Genomic DNA, 20,284 nt, shown 5'->3' with positions numbered 1-20,284 from the left:
GTGTAAGTTTCTGTGTAGTTACCACTTTCAGCTTGGGGTGAGGCTTGGAATGCATTTATATGCTCACCTAGGAGGATATAGTTTGCCTTGGTGAAGTTTTTTATTCCGATTTCACCCTTTGTGAGTTCTGGTGTTATTGTCATTTCAAAGGTGACTGATTTGTGGTCAGTTTTAACTAATGAGGGTCCAACAGTTGCAGAAGTGCACCTGTTTGACATGTTGATGAGGACCAGATCTAGAATGTTTGTTCCTCTTGTCTGGGTATGGACGATTTGTTCCAGGGGATTTGAATTCACAAAGTTAAAGAACTGTTGTGCTAGTGAGTTTGGACTAGAGTAGGTTTCCCACCAAAAGGAAATTAATAATGACACAAGCATTTCCCACTTATAAGCAATACAACTGACCTGCATCTAGTAAGGAGAAGCTACACATGTGGAAGGTGTCTGCAAAAGCTCTGGTAATTTGACTGGAGGGAAGGGCACTTTTCTTTGGCAAATACTATAGATAAGGAATAATACTGCATTTTTTGCTGTGTTATTCTAACATTTACTACTGTTATGAGTTGCACACACAGTTCTGCTTTCATCTGTAATTGTAGTTTCCCATATCACGTGTGTAGTAAGCTGTAAATGGATGGGAACTGAATTTTGTTAATCTGAAATCTAAAAGTTCAAGGTTGAGAAGGGATGGATCTTTTTTTTTTTTTTTTTTTTTTTGGAAAAAAAGAATCTATCAATCTAATTCACGTTTTTTAGACAAAATTGGGGGGACAGAAATGTATTGCATAATTTAAAATATCAAAACACATAATGCTGCATTTTCTGCTAATACTGAAATTTTAAATGTTGTAGCTATACAGAAGCAGTGTAAGCTAATGTTTAAGTAAGCGCATTTGTTGTTTTTTTGCATTCTTTGTGGCTAATTAACTAATTTTTAACTCCATCTTGTTAGCCATATCAGAACAGCTCAGCTCCAAAAGAAATACAGGATGATAAATTCAATGAAAACATAGTTCCTGTTAAATGCATCGCAAGGGTAAGAATTTTAAGATGCTATACAATGTCATCTAAAACTTAAAAATTTGTATGTATGTATGCATAGCTTACTCTCATTTGATGCACTTTGTCGTAGACTGTTGCTGTAATCCATTCTTTTGATTTCTTGCATTGCAGGAGGTCACTGCCAGCCTGAATACCAGAGACTTTTACCCCACCTCCCCCCACAGTCCAATGGATTCCCTCCCTTGAGAAGTCAGGATGTCGGCACTTTAAAGGGTTGTCAGCCAGTACCATCTTCAGTTATTTCTTGTCATTTGGTTCTGACTTTACTGTGAGTCTCAATACACAGTCAGTCATGATGCCAGAGAATTTCAGAGAGGTACCCTGTTGAGGAACTCTTCTGTATTTTTCTAAAACTGTTCTTGATTTTTCATTGTGGAGGGTGTGAAGTTCACTCCTTGAAGTATGTTATGCATCTAGTTCACTAATAAAATTTGAACTTTAAAATACATACTACAGAATAATAAAATATTAGGTAGTCTACAGCTGAATTAAAAATAGAATATCCTTTATTGAAACACACAAACAAGAGATCCCAGTTGAGTATAATGAAAAGCATTAAAGACATTCATTAATTTATATATAATCAGTTATTTGGAGCAAAGGAGTGGTTACAGAGAGTGGTTCTCTTAAGAGCAATAAAAGCATTAAGCTCATTCCTATAACCAAGTCCCCCTTCCCCCTTAACACCATAGTGTAAAATGAGACTGTGCTACTTTAGAACGGAAACGTAAAAGCTAGAGACAAATTAAATGTTGTTGTGTCTTTCGGCTTTTCCTGGTTAGGGGTCGCCACAGCGGAACTCCGGTCCGCTAATGATTGGCAGTAGATTTTTACATGCCGAGTTGCCGGCCCTGACGCACAACCTTCAATGAAGGTACGCCCATTCACGCATGTCTCCACACAGAAGACGCTCTAACTGAGAATCGAACAGGACAACGTCTTTCTGTGAGGTGACAACGCTACTGCAGCACCACCACTGCAGTATATCTAGAGACAAATTAAATATATAATACAAAAACAGCTTATTAAGGTGAACCTACTAATCCAGACTTTAATGCATTACTCTTGCACTTGCCTCTAATTTTGGAAAAGACAAACCGGCTTTAAAGTTCAAATTATTGATCATGTGGACCTTTTGGAAATGGAAGGAGATATCCCTAATCTTTTAGAAAAGTGTGAACTTCTGTGCAGCTGAAACTAAACTCTTTTAGAAAACCAGGGCTTAATTATTATTGCTCCATAAAAAACATACTAGAACTCAGAAAACTACCTCACTGTTTAAAAGACTATTAAAAGTCTGATAGGGACTGATTAATGCTGACATTACATGCTATTATACAATGACTCCCTATTACTATTCAAAAACATGCACAGTGATTGGCCCAGGCCAAGCAGCATGCCCATTGTAAATCCCACAATATACCAACGGAAAAAGGTGCGGTCGCCCAGACTTTCAGACTTTTCTTCGTTGGTATAAAATGCCCAAAAACTTTTTTTTTTTTTTTTTTTTTTACAATTAAAAAAAAAAAAAGAAAACGGAGCAACGGAGACTTTCTTTTCTCAATTAATTCCGTTTCAAAGCATTGATGTACTGGGTATGTGTGGGAACGCAAGTCCCATACACATACGCAGTACATCAAAACGAAGAAGCAGTATACCACAACCAGCAGAAGAACAGTAATCTGCCGTTATACAAAGACATTATTTAAGAAAAGTATTTTTTTCTTAAATAATGTCATTGTGTAATAGCAATAACTGATTCCGTGGTTGTGGTATATTGAAGCTTTACCCATGGTTGCCTTTTGTTTAATCACTCAGGCTTCACCCTCGTGATTAAAACCACACCAACCATGGGTAAATCTTTAGTATACCACACCACGTCATTGGTTATTGCTTTAATATTATACATGCTAATATTGTTATAAACAAGTATCAAACACTGTAAATATTTTACATTGAAAACTGATACTGGTGCTGTTTTCTGATATTTTTACTCATCTAAATGACATTCTTTCTTAGTTAGATGCCACACTTGAACAGATCCCCAGGGCCTTAATGCTTTATTTCTAACATTTTTCACTATTTATGTCTAACATTTTTCACTGTATTTCCACCTTAGTAGTTATAGCTAAAGTTTTCAGCCTAATTAGGTGGTCACTTGTAGATTTATACACGTTCATTAATGTTATGATATGTTTTTTACACACAAACCTGATGAAGTATTTATTTGTTACGAAAGCGGTCCTTGTTACAAGTGTTTCATGTTATAAGTTACTAATATTTATTCTGATAGATGTTTAGTGATCTTTTTGTTAGTTAATTAGTCATTTTGTTAGTGAGTTGGTTTCTTAATTAATAAAGTCTGGATTAGTAGGTTAGCCTTAATAAGCTGTTCTTATATTATATATTTTAATGTGTCTCTAGCTTTTATGTTTCAGTTTTAAGGTAGCACAGTCTCTGTTTACACTATGGCGTTAAGGGGGAAGGGGGACTTGGTTAAAGGAATGCGTTTAATGCTTTCACTGCTCTTAAAAGAACCACCCTCTGTAACCACTCCTTTGCTCCAAATAACCTGATTATATATAAATTAATGAATGTCTTTAATGCTTTTCATTATACTCAAATAGGATCGCTTGTTTGTGTTTCAATAAAGGATATTCCATTTTTAATTCAACTGTAGACTACCTACTATTTTATTATTTTGTAGTACATATTTTAAAGTTCAAATTTCATTAGTGAACTAGGTGCATAACCTATTTCAAGGAGTGAACTTCATGCCCTCCACACTGCAAAGTTTCTGCTTGGTTTGTTTTTGACCCGGTATAGGTGCATACTGGGTTTTCAGAGACTTTGAGGGATACCACAGATTTTTCGTTTTGAGGAAAACAAATTTCCAACTGGGATTTCCACTCTGGTTATTTTGCATAGCGTGACATGTCCATCTGTTGCCAATGAGTATTTTTCAATGTTGGAACAATTAACTGTGGGGCTGAATTGTTAGAAAGGTACTTGAACAAAAGAGATTGCACTTTTGGAATAGGTTTGCCTTTAAATTCTCTTAATGCCTTTCTTAAGGGAGGACTTCATATAAGACCTCTGAGAAAACCTCCCCCTCCTTGGAATATGGACATTATGGTGGAAAAGTTAACTACCTCTTCTTATTCTCCTGACTCAAAATGAGGTAAAATCTCTACAAAATATGGTATTTCACAATGAAACTGTCCTAAGGAAATCCATCTTTTTTATAGCAAAAATATTTGTGTTGACCTTTAATCCACTGAATTGCCAGTATTCTATCTAAACTTTAATGTTAAAAGGTAGTTGGGTTTGGCATATTGGTTAAGGTCTTCACCTTATAGATACTAGAAATACAGAAGTACAAATTATTTTAGAAAGACTAAGCTTCTGTGTCTGTTTTTTTTTTTGACAGAGTCCACATAAGAATGCTTTCTAAATGTTTGGTATACTGTATCGTTTTATGATGTGTACAGCAAGCCTCTTTAAGATGATAGTGACAGCTCTTTCTACTAAAGTAGCAGCCACATCAACAACATGTTCTAGGAGAGCATCATTTTTAGTCAAATTCTAGTGTTTGTCTACAATACCAAAACTGATTTTTGCTTCTAGTTTCTGTCCATGATGTCAAGCTCTGGGGCAGATTTCCAGTTGCATAGCTGGCACATTTCTTTTAGTTATGCCTTAAATTAATTGAAAGACTTTTTCCACACTAAAGGCTCATGTCATTGCAGAATTGCTTAAATTCTCTGCTTGCAGATGCACATTCTAATTAGATATTTAAACTAACTTCTATTTTACAGTGATGATTTCTAAAATGTTTTGTCATTCTTTCTGGTGTTCAGTACATGCATCATCTCTTTCGCTTGTGTCAGTGACAATCTTCTCTATATAACAGAACCTTGTAAGACAAAAAAATTAGACTGACTGTTGCTTTCTATGCTTAATATCTCTCTCTATTCTGTTTTATTAGTATCATATCTATATATTGTGTGCAGTTCTGCTTTAGCAGTTATTCCTGGAGCTTTCCTTAGAACTTTATTGAATATGGGCACTGGCTGGTTGGACAATCTCACTCATTGACTGTAAACGTGTATGCACGTGAATGCATTACATTTCATATGCTTGTGTGCTACACACTAATATGACAAAAGAAGTTATGTACTCACCATGCCATTCCATCTGTATTGTCGAGTTTTTCATCTCTTCTCACATATGGGGTCTGGATCTGATCCATCGGATCCAACCTGGCCATTACTAAGCTTGTAGCAACCAAAAAGCTCTTGGATGCCTCCACTTACCCACAGTGCATCCCTCCCTGTTACCTCAGATTTTGTTTGCTAAGATTATCTACATAGAAAAAGAAAGACAACTTAAAACTGAAATGTTTTAAGGCGACCACTTCTGGAGTATTAGAGATAATTAAAATGTCCTGAATTAAGCTTCCCAGAGGTAGGGAGCTTGCAGGGAGGGAATGTGAGGAGAGATGAAAAAATTGACAATACAGATGGAATGTTGTGGTGAGTACATAAGCTCTTTATCTGACATTGTCAATTTTTCATCTCATCCTCACCTGTGGTACTGAGTCCCCAGCTACATTTATCCTGGGTGGACTCATGGGAGGATGTTTCTCAGAACCATCGTACCAAAGGAGGCTGTTACCCTGGGGAGCAAATCCAACTTGTAATGACTGATAAAGGTATGAGGATTGGTCCATGTGGCCGCTGCATAAATCTCATCCATGAAGGCATTAAATTGGAAAACTGTGGAAGTGGCCACCCATGTTTGAGTGAGCTTGAATAGATTTGGAAGGATGTAAACCTTTTGTGGTATAAATGAAAGAAATACAGTCCGAAAACCATTCTGATAAAGTAACTTTGGTTACTGGAAGGCCTTTCCTAGGGACTGCAAAGACAGTAAACAATTGAGTTGCTTTCTGAAACTCTTTAGTCTATGCAGATAGAAATGTAATTGTCTATGGATGTCCAACAAATGTAGAACATATTCGCCTTTGTTGAAGTTAGAAAAAAAAACAGACAAATGTATGGCCTGATTAATAATTAAGTGTGAAACTAATTTGGGCAGAAAAGAGAGGTTGGTAAGCAGAGAGACTATGTCTTTATGAAAAATCAGATATGGGGACTGGGAAAATAGTGCCTGAATTTCTGATATTCATCTTGCAGATGTTATAGCTACTAGAAATATAGTTTTCCAAGACAGAAACTTAATATCATAAGTAGCAGTAGGTTCAAAATGGGGCTGAAAAATTAGACGTAGCACCAAATTAAGGACCCATGGAGGTTGAGGGAATCCTTGTGAGGAGGCCTGAACAATGTACCTTAATTGTAGAGGCAACTGCTCCATTATTATATAGGTGGACTAAGAATTCTAGAACAGAATGAATAGGTGCTGTGAGGGATCTACATTATGCTGTTGAGCTCAGACTACAAACCTCTTCCCTTTACTCATATAAAGTTTTTGAGTGGATGATTTATGAGATGACATCAAAATATGAAGGACTGCTGAGGAGAGCATGGGTTCTCTGGCAATCAACAGAATTGGAGAAACCAAGCCATCAGCTTGAGGTTGTGAAAGTTGAGATGGATTATTCCTGCTGGATGTGACAGAAGGTCTGGAACGGATTCCAGAATCCAAGGTTCCTTCTGTAGATGAGGCCAGAGGAAGGGAAAAAAGAAGTTATGTACTTTCCATAACGTTCCATGTGAGTTGCTCATCTCGCCTTCATTCTTTACCGATGGGTTCGGAGCCAATCCCTCGGCTCCAATACAGCCAATTGCAAAGCTTGAGGTCTTCAAATAGCTCGAGGCCAAGTCCCTATCCCATGATGCACCTGGAATTACCTCAGATCTTGTTTGCTGCGTATAATAATACCATATGTCATTCTTTCACTCCTAAGAGAAAGGTATAGAAGGACTGAGTAATCGGAATGGATCCAGCATCTCGGTCATCTAACAGCACAGGAAGGGGTAGGAGGGAGGGATGTAAGAATGAAGGCGAGATGAACAACACACATGGAACATTATGGGTAAGTACATAACTTCTTTATGTGAAGTTGTTCAATCTCACCGTTAATTCTTTACTGATGTGTAACGTCCCAAGCACCATCAACCTCAGGTGGCTCACGGGAGTATATTTTTCAGGACCGTGGATCCAAAGGAGGGCCTGTCAACTTTGTAATGAGTGATAAAGGTATGAGGTTTTGACCAAGTGGCTGCTGCACAAATGTTATCACTGGGAAGTCTGGCAGAAAAAGCAGATAATGTAAAAACTGCTCTGGTTGAGTGAACTTAAACTTATGTTGCAAAGGTATATCGGCAGCTGAATAGGCAAAGGTGATGCATTCAGATAACCGTTTAGACAGAGTTGTTTTAGCCACTGGTCTACCCTTCCTGTTGTCCGAAAATGAAACAAAAAGCTGGTCTGATTTTCTGAAATCTTTTGTTCTATCCAAATAAAATCTGGGCTGTCTGTGAACATCAAGTTTGTGCAGCATATACTCTAAATTGTTCAAATGGTTGGGGAAGAAGACTGGCAAATCAATAATTTGGTTGAGATTGGTTTCAGTGCAAACTTTGGGCAAAATGAGGGGTTTGTTCTAAGTGAGACTTTGTCAGCATGGAATATCAAATAGGGAAGCTTGATGGATAAAGCCTGAAGCTCTGACACGCTGTGGGCAGACGTAATAGCTATCAGAAAGATGGTCTTCCATGACAAAAATTTGAGGTCACAAGAGGAAGCTGGTTCAAATGGTGGAAGAATAAAAGGATCTGTTTTGCGTCATTGGAGAGGTTATGGAACCTGGCTATGATGGGAATTGGAGCAGTCAAGTTGTCAGCTTCAGGGACTGCAGAGAGGGATGAAGATCACCCGACGAGTGCGTCAGAAGGTCTGGAACTGGGTCCAGAATCCAAGGGTCCTCCAAAAGATGAAGTTGAAGGAAGGGGAACCAAAGCTGACGAGGCCAATGAGGGGCTATTGAATGATGGTCCTTCCCAGGGTTTTTGCTTTATGTAGAACCTTGGGTATCAACGGGATTGGTGGAAATGCATAGAAGAGACCTGGAGGCCAATCGTGTACGAGTGCATCCCTTGGTGCTTCTCCCGGAAGGGGAATCTGGGCAAAGTAGCGTCTGCATGTGACTGGCAAAAAGGTCACAGCAAGGCTTGCCCCACCTGCAGAATATCCTGTCCGCTATTTCTTTCTTGAGAGACCACTCGTAGGGTAACAAGATTGCCCTGCTCAGCTTGTCTGCTATCACGTTGGATTTCCCCGGGATGTTCGTTGCCAACAGAAAGTGCTGGGTGAAAGCCCACTGCCAAACTCTGAGAGCCTCACGACAAAGGGGGTAAGACATGGTTCCTCCTTGTTTATTCAAATACCAGACCACCGACATGTTGCCTGTCTGAATCGCAATCGTACCCAGAGGAAGAGAGTCCTGAAAGTACTGCAACGCCAAAAGTACTACTCTCATCTCCAGGACATTGATATGCAGATGTGCCTCTTGATCGGTCCATGTGCCTTGGGCAGTCTTTCCCTGAAAATGCCCCCCCCCACCCCATCAGGGAAGCGTCCGTGGTCACTGTGGCCGCTGGAGGGGGTAGCACAAAATGGCATCCTATCGTAACATGAAGTCAGGTCAACCACCACTGAAGGTCCTTTTTGCAAGAATTTGTGATCATTATAGTGTGAGTCATGGTGGAATGTCCGGGATTTTTCTTTTGAGTGGAGGAGGTGTGGTAAATGGGATGAAGTATCCTCTGGAAATGATACTTTGTACCCATCTGTCTTTTATTTTGAGCCAGGCATCTGGATACAAAGATAAGCGACCCCCAACTGCCTCCAGAGCAGGACAGTTGGGCCTTCTTTCAGGAGAGCTGATAGGGCTTCCCAGAGAAGTGATCTCTGTCGCCCTGGTGTTGCGGACTCCCTCTGCCGTGAGGGCGGCGTCTTCCATTATTGGCCACTCCTCTGCCTCTGGAGGGGGGTTCGCCACATGTGTCCTGAAAGGCTCCTTAGGCTTTTCAGAACCACATTTTTCCTCCCCTTTGACCTTTAGGGTAGGGTCGAGTAGGGGTGGAAAAACAGACCCCAACAGCAGAAAGAGTCTTTCCATTCTGTTCACACCTGGTTAAGGTTTCCTTCACTTTAGGCCTGAAAAGGGGCAAGACATCAAAGGGAGTGTTCACAAAGGATGACTTGAAGGGCTCCACGAAGGAACACAAGCACATCCAGGGGTGTCTCCTAAGAACAACTCCTGTACCTGCTGCCCTACTCATTCCATCAGCTGCATAACAGATGAGGCACATGGATGAGTTGACTGTAGAATTGAGGGTAGCAAGCTGGGCATCAGCTTTGTTGGAAGCTCCTGCAGCTACTGTACCCTGAAGAGTATCTCCTAGCGCCGTAAGGAAATCTCTTTGTAACCTAGTAAAATGGGTTAAATAGTTGAGCGAACGAAGAGCAAAGGTCGCTGAACTAAACATGCGCATCCCATATCTATCCATAATCCTGGAGTCTGTTAGGAGGATGGATAGACGAGGAAGTCTCAGACATTTCATGGCATCAACTGGAACACCTTTTGTTAGAAAAGATTTGTCAGGGGGGGGCAGAGATGAATTTATTAGGCCTCCTAAGGACAGGCTCCATATTATCCGAAGACTCACACGCCCTTCGTGAGACCAGCTGCATCAGCTCATCGAAGGACAGAGACACTCAAGAGGTGGAGGGCTGAAACCTGAAAGCCTTCAGGAAAATTGACTCATCCTCAGTAGGGCTGCTGGACTGCCAGTCACTCCTCTGCCTAAGGATTTCAAGTATCTCAGCAAATGAGATATCCTCAGAGGAGGACCATGGGGACCCTTCTGACTCATCTAAGTCAGTATCTGATGTTGGAGACTCCTGTGGGGAGTGTAGATGTTTTCTCTTACACAATCTCTTCCTGGGAACCTCATCAGTGTGAGCTTCTGGTGAGGTCTAGGAAGAGCAGGAGCCACCCAATGGGGCTTCTGGAGGCTCTGGGTCTCGACGCTTGCTCAGGATGTGCAAGGCAGAAGCAGACACAGGCACATTACGGGAGGAGAAAGGCAGACCTGAGGTCGAGGATGTCTTAAGAGACATGACTTTCCTCATGGTATCGAAAGCACCTCTGCTTCGATGCAAGGCAACCAACGGATTCGAAGAAACCGTCGACACCCCCGGCACCGGGACAGTGGGCTCCAAGCCCGAGGTAGGAGCCGAGCTCATCTGAGCCGAAGCCCTGAGAGGCAGAGTCGGAAAAACCAAGTTGGTCCGACTATCCTCCCCGGACCCGACCAGAGAGTATCTGCTCCTAGAGTCCTCGATCGGCACCGAGGATGTCAGAGTGCACGGAGCCGAAGACACTGGAGCAGGCGTCAGCTCTGAGGGTTCCACTAATATCAGGTCTGACTCCTCTGGCTCCGAAGGACCAGCATGCCTCGGAGGAGGAATAGTTTGAGCTGGTGCAGTGGTCTTCAGCTCCGAAGCCATTTGGGTTGAAGCAGATAACATTTTTTTCCGAGGCTGGTGCCAATAACAGCTTTGGCACAACACAATCCACATCCAGATTTGACAGGCTGATAGAGGACCGAGAGGAGCGCACCGAAGGTGGTACCGACTGAAATAATGGACTCTTAGGAGCTTTGGACAACGGTTCCAATACTGGGGACCGGCTCCGAAAGGAAAAGACTATCGGTTCCGATGGCAGTGGAGCCGAAGTTGAGGATGTTTTAGATTTCTTAGAGTCCAAAGTCTTGGAAGACTTTGAAGACTTGCTGGATCCATATTGGTCACTCAAAGCTTCTTGAAATGAAGGCTTCAACAACCCTCTGTCGATAAGTTTTCTCTTCCTTTCCTGAAGAACCCTTGTGGAAAAGGAATGACAAATAGCACAGCTGTCTTGCAAATGCAGAGCTCCTAGACAGTATATACAATTCACATGGCTGTCTGTGACAGACATCTATTGGCCACACTTTGTGAAGCCAGACTTAGGGTGCTTCTCTTGGTCAGCCATAGTAATCTCAGAAAAATTACTGTCACCACAAAAATACCACAACAGTAATTATTCACACAAGCCTTAAATAAAAGCAGGCTAAAACACACACACACACACACACACACACACACACACACACACACACACACACACACACACACACACACACACACACACACACACAAGCACACAATAAGAAATTCCAAGCAGACTATGCAATAAAAGAAGATAGCTGCTGAGAGACAACAACCTTATCTAAAATTGCCTAAGGAATAATATGTGACAAAGATACTGTAAACTGAATCTTCATCAGAAATAAACAACTAAGCCTTATCTAAAAAATTCTTACGGCTAAACAGACCACACAGCAAATGACTATAACTATTTAAGTAGTAAGTAGAATTTGTGACAAAAAGTCACTGAATAAACACACTGTAATATTTAGAAAAGACTGTTAAACTAGGCTTAAAACAAGAGGCCAACTAGAAATTTTAAAGCACACTAGATGGGAAGGGATATAAAGAAGGTAAACACACCAAAATGCTATAAGAGCTTTATAAACTATTCTAAGCTACCTTAAAACCATCTAACTAGCAAAATATTTTTAAGTAATGAAAAAACAGTTTTACTGGCTCGAGCTAATGCAGACCCTCCGATCTATTGGAGCAGCAAAGTAGATCTGGGGTAATTCCAGGTGCATCATGGGATAGGGACTTGGCCCCGAGCTTTTTGAAGATCTCGAGCTTTGCAATTTGCCATATCAGAGCTGAGGGATCAGCTCCAAACCCATCAGTAAAGAATGAACGGCGAGATTGAACAACTTCAGTTCAAGATTTGTCGAGGCCAGTATGGGGCAATGAGGATTACTGTTCTCTTCAACCTGTTCACTTTCTGAAGGAATTTGGGAATCAGTGGAATGGGGGGAAAGGCATACGATGCACCAAGTAGCCAGTTGTGTATGAGAGCATCCCTTGGGGACTCCCCTGGTAGACACCGGAATTCAGAGCTTTCTTGTTGGTACACTTCATTAGATGTCTTCCTCAGAGTAGCTAAGGTATCAGTGGTCAGCTTGTAACTAAAGATCTGATATTGTTAATCCTCGTTCATTCCTTACGCCTGGGTTATCGGTTCCGACCTCAGAACCGAGCCGGCCATCTTCCAAGCTCACGACAGCCATAAACTCTCGAGCTAAATCTTACCCACAATTCCTCCCTGTTACCCCAGATTTCGTTTGCCGCATCGCCATTCAATTGTGTCAAGCCACTTCTCTTGAGCCAAGTAAAACTTCTTTGATAATACATAATCGTATTGTAGTTATTTTTAATTGTAATTTGGTTCAGTAGTTATCCCTTACCCTATTGCATTTAGTGACTCTATTTTGTTTTTTTCTCTAGCCCTTCTTTCTTCTTACCATGAGGTAACTCCTTTACCATCATTGGTAAAATCTTTCCTGCTTTACCTTCGGGTATTTTTCATACCATTGTTGGTACCTTCTTCCTCCTATCATGGCAGAGAAAAAAGGTGGCCCGGGATTTAAAACATGTGTAGATTGTGGGCATTGCTTATTTCGGATGCACATGTATTATGTGTTTACTGTTTGGGTGTGCCTCACTTGACTGGTGACCCGCCTTGCGGGATTTGTGCTAATTTTTCTAACAGGACTTTGGTGGAAAGGAAAAATAAACTGATTTTAAAGGGACTACTTAAATCTTTCTTTTCAGAGGCTATTTCTGGGTCAGAGGCTTCAACCCCTCCTAGTTCCCATAAGAAAAGGGATGAACAGAAGAAGGCCAAGTCTCTCCCATAGTCTCCTGCTGGGGACAACCAGGAACCTAGACCTAAGAAGGCCAAACTTTCTAGTTCGGATTTGACTTCCTCAGCCTCGAGGCTTTTGGTGCCTAGATCTTTGGCACTGAAGCCTTCGGCACCGAATTTTGTGCCCTACACCTCATCAGAACCGAGGGGCCCCTCAGTTCAGACTTCTTTACCGGCTCCAATATTTTCTTCGATGCAGTCCTTTCCGGCGTTGATTACTGTTCCGATGCCCATTCCTGCTTCTACTGTGACAATTTTCATGCCATCGACTATTATTTCGGTACTGACCACCTCGTTTTCTGCACAGACTCTTTTGGCACCTACCATAGTGCCAACTACCACTTTCACACCGACCTCGTCGATGCAGAACTTACCTTCAGCACCGATTATTTCCTTGTGCAGACACCAGTAGTGCAAGCCTTAACAGCTCCATTGTTTACGGTGCAGACACCTATTTTAGCACTGTCCAAAGACCCCTTTTTGGGCACCGAGTTTCCTGCATCCTTGGATAGACCTGATTCCCCTTCAGCTATGTCTGAGATCCACTAGAAGCCTCTCGGAACATGATGTGGTGCGTCTTGTGGATCAATTGCTTTTGGCCAGAGGTATCCAACCCTCCAGGACCTACTCTTCCTTTGGAGATGAACACCCTTCTCCAAAGACTCCTACTTGTTCTCCTCCTTCATTGCCTTTGAAGCCCCCTGCTGTAGCACAGACTTCCCTTACTTTGGCTCCTTTCATGGACCTCACTAAGGAGTCGCAGTTGCCTTTGTGGCAGGAGAGACTTGTCACTCCAGTCACTGCTCTGGATGCTAGGTGTGGCATACGTACTCCTGTTTTTCACAGCCATACAGGGACTCCGAGTCGGCGGGCTGATGTGCTTGAGCGAAGTTTGACCTTCTCGGGTGGACCAGCCTTCCAACTCCTGGAGAAGGCTCTTGCATCTGTTGGCGATCCTGCACAATGAGTGCCCCCATCCTCCTCTGGACTGCAATTTACACAAGACACCCCTGGCGGACACCAGGTAGAAGGGCCTCAGAACACACTCCCACTGGAGGCCACTTTTGCACTGTCTTCCCCAGATTCTCCCCCTGAGGAAGTTCATCGCAAGAGTTCGTGTAAGAGGAAGCATGTTGACTCCCCAGAAGAGTCCCTCACGGAAGATGCAGACTTTGATGATGGGGGAGGGTCCCCTCGGTCACCCTCTGAGGTATCCTTTGGAGATATCCTTGAAATACTTAAGCAGAGACGTGATTGGCAGCTCTCTAACCCAACCTCTGAAGAGTCTGTGTTCCTGCAGGCCTTTTGTGCCCAGCCCCCTACCTCCTGGGTTACTCCACCTGCCAATGACCTTGTCTGGCTCATTGTGCAGCGTGCATGGAAGGCTCCTGACGCTGTTGACACCATTCCCCGCAGACCAGATAAAATCTTGTCCCCTCCAGATAGTGAGCCTCACTAGTCCAAAGGTCTGACTGTAGATGCCTTGGTGCTGGCTGCCGCAACAAAGAAGGATCTGGCAGAAGAAAGCCAGACTGTCCACCCACTCAACAGAGAGTCCTGGGCGCTGGACAGATTAGGGAAGTGTACCTTTGCATCAGCAACCTTTGCAGTCAGGTCCCTGAATTATATGGCACATTTTACCAGGCTTCAAAGAGACTTCATTTCTGAGCTGTCTGAAACTTTGGCCAGAGCTGTGTCTGAGGTCCGGGATAAAGTGGCCTCACAGTTAGCCACCCTTGAATCGATTTTTAACTCCTCCATGCGCCTGATTTCTCACACATTAGAAGGACCAGCTAGAGCAGCGGGTGCAGGCATAGTCATGAGACGGCATGCCTGGATGCGCTTGTGTGATTTCGCGGAACCTTTCAAGGCTTCCTTTCTGAATGCTCCCATTGAAGCCTCTTAGTTATCTGGACCCAAAGTTAAAGACACACTGGCTAGGTGTGAACAGGATGGTTAGACCATTTCTGCCATGGGTGTCTGCTTTTCTTCCCCTCAACGGGCTTTCAGAAGAGTGAAATGATGTAGCACAAAAAGTCTCTGGGTTTTTTCCGTGACACACGAGCCGAGTTCTACCCTAGAGGCAGAGGGGGAAACATATGGAAGACGCCTCTTTTGGGGCAGAGGAGGTCCGCGTAACTAGGGTTCCAGAGATTCTTTCTCTGGCCAGTCCTACCAGCACAGCTGAAGAGTGGCCCAACTGCTTTCCTCTGGAAGCAGTTGGGAGTTGTTTCTCTTTGTACCCTTCTGCCTGGCTAACCATTACCACCAATTCTTGGGTATGAGAGATAATAACAAGAGGTTATCATATTCCCTTCGATCTTTGTCCTGCCTCCGCAAGGAGCTTACTCGATGTTCCACCCAGTCAAAGGGTAGAAGCAGAATTAGAGATTTCAAAGCTGCTAAGAAAGTCATCCAAATAGTCCCACCAGACCAGATAGGATCTGGATTCTACTAAAGGTTATTTTTAGTGCCAAAAAAGACCGGGGACTGGAGACCAATTTTGGATCTCAGTGTGCTAAACAAATTCGTAGAAGTACAGAAGTTCTGGATGGTCACTATACAGTCTATCCTCCCACTCTTGGAGGCAGACAATTGGATGTGCTCTATAGATCTTCAAGATGCATACTATCACATAAAGGTGGACAGACTATTAAGAAGATTCCTTCGCTTCCGTGCAGGTGCCAGTCATTACCAGTTCCAAGTAGTGCCCTTCGGACTCTCTACAGCCCCCAGAGTGTTCACCAAGTGCATGGCAGTTGTCACAGCTCACCTGTGACTGCAAGGATTCCGGGTGTTTCCATACCTAGACGACTGGCTCATCACCGCCCCCACCAGACATCTATTGAAAAAGCCTTGGCATACTCTCTTCACACCGCAGAAAGGCTAGGTATAACTATAAACTGGCAAAAATCCAACCTATTCCCATCCCAATCCATAGAATTCATTGGGGTCTTGTTGGGTACAAAACTGCACAGCATTGATTCCAGAGCACAGAATCTTAAGGATGAAACAACAACTCATACCCATCCTCTCAAGGGAAAGATCCACAGCACATTCTGTTCTTCAGCTGTTGGGTTCCATGGCAGCTTCCATTACTATTGTCCCCCTCGCGAGATTCCACATGAGGCTTTTACAATGGTTACTACTCACCCAGTCGTACCCTTTTCAGTTCCCTCTCTCATCCCAGATTCGGGTGACTCAGAGATGCAAACAAGACTTGATTCGGTGGATGTCGCAGAACCCATCACAATGGCCTCACCCCTTCACACCCCAACAGCCCAAAGCCACAGTGACCGCAGACGCCTCCCTGATGGGGTGGGGTGGGGCTTTTTCAGGGGAAGACAGTCCAAGGCACATGGTCGGAACTAGAGGCTCATATGCATATAAATGTCCTAGAACTGAGGGTGGTGCTTCTAGCATTGCAAGCATTTCGTCCCCTCTTTCCGTCAGGAATTGCATTACAATTGGACAACATGGTTGTAGTCTGGTACATCAACAGGCAAGGCAGAACCAAATCCTACCCACTTTGTTGAGAGGCCATGAGGATATGGCAATAGGCAATGGCTACCAACCGCTTTCTTTTAGCAACACACACGCCCGGGAGTTCCAACATGATAGCAGACAGATTGAGCAGGTGCATTCTGCAACCACACCAGTGGTCTCTGAATCCTCTTATAGTGGCGGAGATATTCAACCGCTGGGGTCAACCTTGCTGCGACCTTTTTGTATCCCCAACCAACTACAAATGCAGCAATTACATCGCCCTGATTCCCCCTCGGGGACAGTCACCCAGGGACGCTCTAATCCACGATTGGGCCTCGGCTCTGCTTTATGCCTTTTCCCCTCTCCCTCTCATTCCCCAGTTCCTGAAGAAAGCCCGCCAGTTGAAGAGCAAGATAATCCTCATAGCTCCATATTGGCCTCGTCAAATTTTGTTCCTCTTCTTATGGCTTCACCTGCTAGATCAACCATGGATTCTCGATCCAACTCTGGACTTGATCTCCCATCCACAAAACTTGATTCACCCCAACCTGAGCAGCCTGAAGCTCAGAGCTTGGCTCCTCCACTTCCCGTGATTGCCAGGCAGACTGATCTTTCTTCCCCAGTATGTGACATTCTTATTGCATCTCCTAAGTCTTCCACCAGAACTACTTATCTCAGCAAGTGGAAAAGGTTTACCATTTGGCTGAAGGAAAAACGGATGGACCCTTTTTCAGCACCAGTGCCGGTAGTACTGGAATACCTGTCCAGTTTATTTCAATCTGGCCTATCTGCTTATACCATTCGAGTTCATTTGGCTGCAATATCTAATTTTCACAATGGTGTCCTTGACTCTTCTCTTATGTCACACAATATGCAAGACTTTTCTAAAAGGCGTAAATCATTTGAAACCCCCTTTTAGAGAACCTAGTCAGCCATGGGATCTGTCTTTAGTCCTGCAAGCTTTGACTACGTCTCCTGTTGAACCAGCTTTTTCATGCAACCTCAAGTTTCTTTCTTGGAAAACTTTGTTCTTGGTCGCCATTACTTCTGCTAGACATATCTATGAACTTCAAGCTCTATGCATCAAACTGCCTTACTTAATCTTTCATAAAGATAGAGTGTCATTGAGGACTAATCCTTCCTTCCTGCCAAAAGTGATCTCTGAAATGTCCATTAACCAATCCATTGAATTGCCAGTTTTCTTCCTCAATCATTCTAACAGAGGAAAGCATTGTCTACATACCCTTGACATTCACAGGCAAATTTGTTTTTATCTGGACAGAACTAAGGCTTCTCACAAATCACATCAGCTATTCCTGGCCTATTCTGGTCCTAGACTTGGATGTGCTATTTCTAAGGTCACGTTGGCTAAATGGTTAAAAGACTGTGTAACATTTATTTACAAAACTCACGATATCCCTCTGACTACAGCCGTTAGGGCTCATTCCACTAGGTCGGTCACAACTTCTGCTGCCTTCCATGCTAGAGCTTCTTCACCTGACATTTCTGCAGCTGCAACTTGGGCTAAACCTCATACCTTCATCAGCCAATACAAATTGGATTTGGCCTCCAGAGGAAGAGCGTCCTTTGGTTCAATGGTGTTCAGGAATGTCGTCCCATGAGAGCCTCCTAGAAATAAAGGTAGCTGGGGACTCTGTCCCAGGCGTAAGGAATGAACGAGGATTAACAATATCAGATAAAGAAGTTGTCTTACCATAATGTTCCATCTGTGTTGTTGATCCTCATTCAGTCATTACAACCCTCCCTCCTTCCCCTCCTGAGGCTTATAGTGGATCTCATCATCCAGTTCCGTTAGGTCCTTTGACCAGGGGTAGTCTCTACTTCCTTTGACTTGCAAACTCAATCTGAGAACAGGGAGAGGGGATTTATGGGGAAGAGTTTAGCTCGAGAGTTTGTCGCTGTCGCAAGCTTGGAAGATGGCCGGCCTGGTTCTGAGGTCGGAACCGATAACCCAAGTGTAATGACTGAACGAGGATCAACAATACAGATGGAACATTATGGTAAGACACAACTTCTTTTTTTTTGTGGGCAGATAAGTACCCCGGTGGGGGGGCCTTCCTTACCTTTTTTCTCAGAAAATTGTTTTTCAGTAGTTGCTTGTGTCTTGTCTATGAAGAGACTCATTCATGTACCTCTTTTCAGTGGCCTGGAATGGATGCTTCCTCTTTGGTAGCTTCAGAGCCCTTGGACCTTCAGTCTGATCTACCTGGTTGCTCTGAGGCTCCACAGGAAGATAAGGCCCGGGATGTCCATATGTCCAGTCAGATCTGGAGTCCAAGTTCCCCCAGCAGAGAAAGGATAACCCAGTTTCCTTACTAAATGAGTGGGAAGTATACATAAAGGCCTGGTAGGGGAAGTGGTACTTGGGTTGGTGATGGAGGTCTGGAAATCTGATTCTTCAGAGACTGTCAGACTAGAGATCCCAAGGAAAAAGACCCAAACGTCTTAAGCATTCATCTCTTCTTTCTTTTCCTCCCATGTTGAAAGTTCTCAAGAAGACTGATTCAACATTGCCCAGGATTTATTTTGGGCTTTTATATTCTTTTCAGTCTTTCACCCCAGTTTCTTCCAAAGCTAACGGGAAGAGAACCCCTGCTCCCTTTGAAGGGTAGTTTCTTTGATGCTGAGGAGCAAGGCCTTAGTTTTGATTCTCTATTCTTTCCCATCTCATGTGAATCTGAATCAGAGGAAGAGTTGTCCTCAAAGTCTCTGAATTAAGAAATTTCATTTGACACCTATGGTAAAATGAGACGTCTTCAAATGAGAGGAAGCTTAAGATTCTGTTTTCACAAAAATGTGACCACTTGAATTTTGATTATACAAGCCCTTAGCCATCCCTCCACTTCAGGGGCTTTGGAGGATGCCTTTAATGTAGCTTCTGCTTCTCTTGATTTGCAACTTTTTGCACCTAGAAAACTAAGCAGGCTTTATAAGATGCTAAACTCCCATTTCTGTTTAAAAAAAACATTGTTGACTTGGCTGTGGTTTCTGTGAACTGGGATGGTGGGTATAAATTCAAAAAGAGCACGCCTCGCATGTACAGCATGCTCGGCCAAACCACTCAAAATCAAACGATAGAGGCCAGCATAGATAGTTCCACGTTGTTTTATTGAGAAAAACTTAACTAGGACATAATAATGTCCACAAATTACATAAATCAAATCCCTCAGACTAGTTTCGGCTACTGCCTTCTTCAGTGAGAGGAAATGAGCAAATATTGCAACCAGCAACCCAATGGTCTACTTATATTATTACCCAGCCAATAGATATGCTAGGTACAATCCATATCTTTAAATAATTCATGAGTTGACTATGAGGCTGAAATAAAAGTGCAAAATTAGCAAAATATCCTGAGACATATCTAAGAATGCCATATATAATATAATTATTTATAGGCATAGTTGTATTTATGAAAACATTCAAAACAGTAAGCAACTGATACCTAAATTAGTGAACAACCACTGACATAAAATATAAATGAAGATAAAAATATCAAAAAAATATAATAATTGACATACAGCATTAGTATATTATGTGGCATAAAAAAAAATTTCTGATATTAACATATTCTAGTAATATTGCTCATAAAAATATGAAATACTCATATAAATGTAATATACTTGGCATAAATGGTCATTAAGACCTGGTGGAAATAATGCTCCAAGATGGATTATCCAATATTTTTCTTTATGACTGAGTACACTTTGCCACCCTAGTTGATTATGCCTATTGCCAGTGATTTTGTCAATGATGGTAAACATAAATTTGGCCGTGGTGTGTTGGTATAAAGCATTTGTCAACTTTTTGGTACGAATGTCACTCCGATGTTCCCCTATTCTTATTCTTAATGATC

At 42.6% G+C, this 20,284-nt stretch overlaps 1 protein-coding gene across 1 annotated transcript in view; it reads left to right on the top strand.

The window, feature by feature from the left end:
• ATP1B1 (ATPase Na+/K+ transporting subunit beta 1) overlaps nt 1-20,284 on the top strand; it is a 367,918-nt gene that overhangs the window by 241,843 nt on the left and 105,791 nt on the right. The window contains exon 5 of the mRNA XM_044072355.1: nt 952-1,035. Coding sequence (XP_043928290.1) covers nt 952-1,035 — 84 coding nt within the window. The remainder of the gene's footprint in view (nt 1-951; nt 1,036-20,284) is intronic.

The sequence above is a fragment of the Protopterus annectens genome, chromosome 5.part0 (assembly GCF_019279795.1).
Source record: "Protopterus annectens isolate FY-2018-M chromosome 5.part0, PAN1.0, whole genome shotgun sequence".
In the NCBI taxonomy this organism is placed as follows: domain Eukaryota; kingdom Metazoa; phylum Chordata; order Ceratodontiformes; family Protopteridae; genus Protopterus; species Protopterus annectens.
Note: the sequence above shows the minus strand (reverse complement) of the source record. Positions and strands in the feature narration are given on the sequence as shown.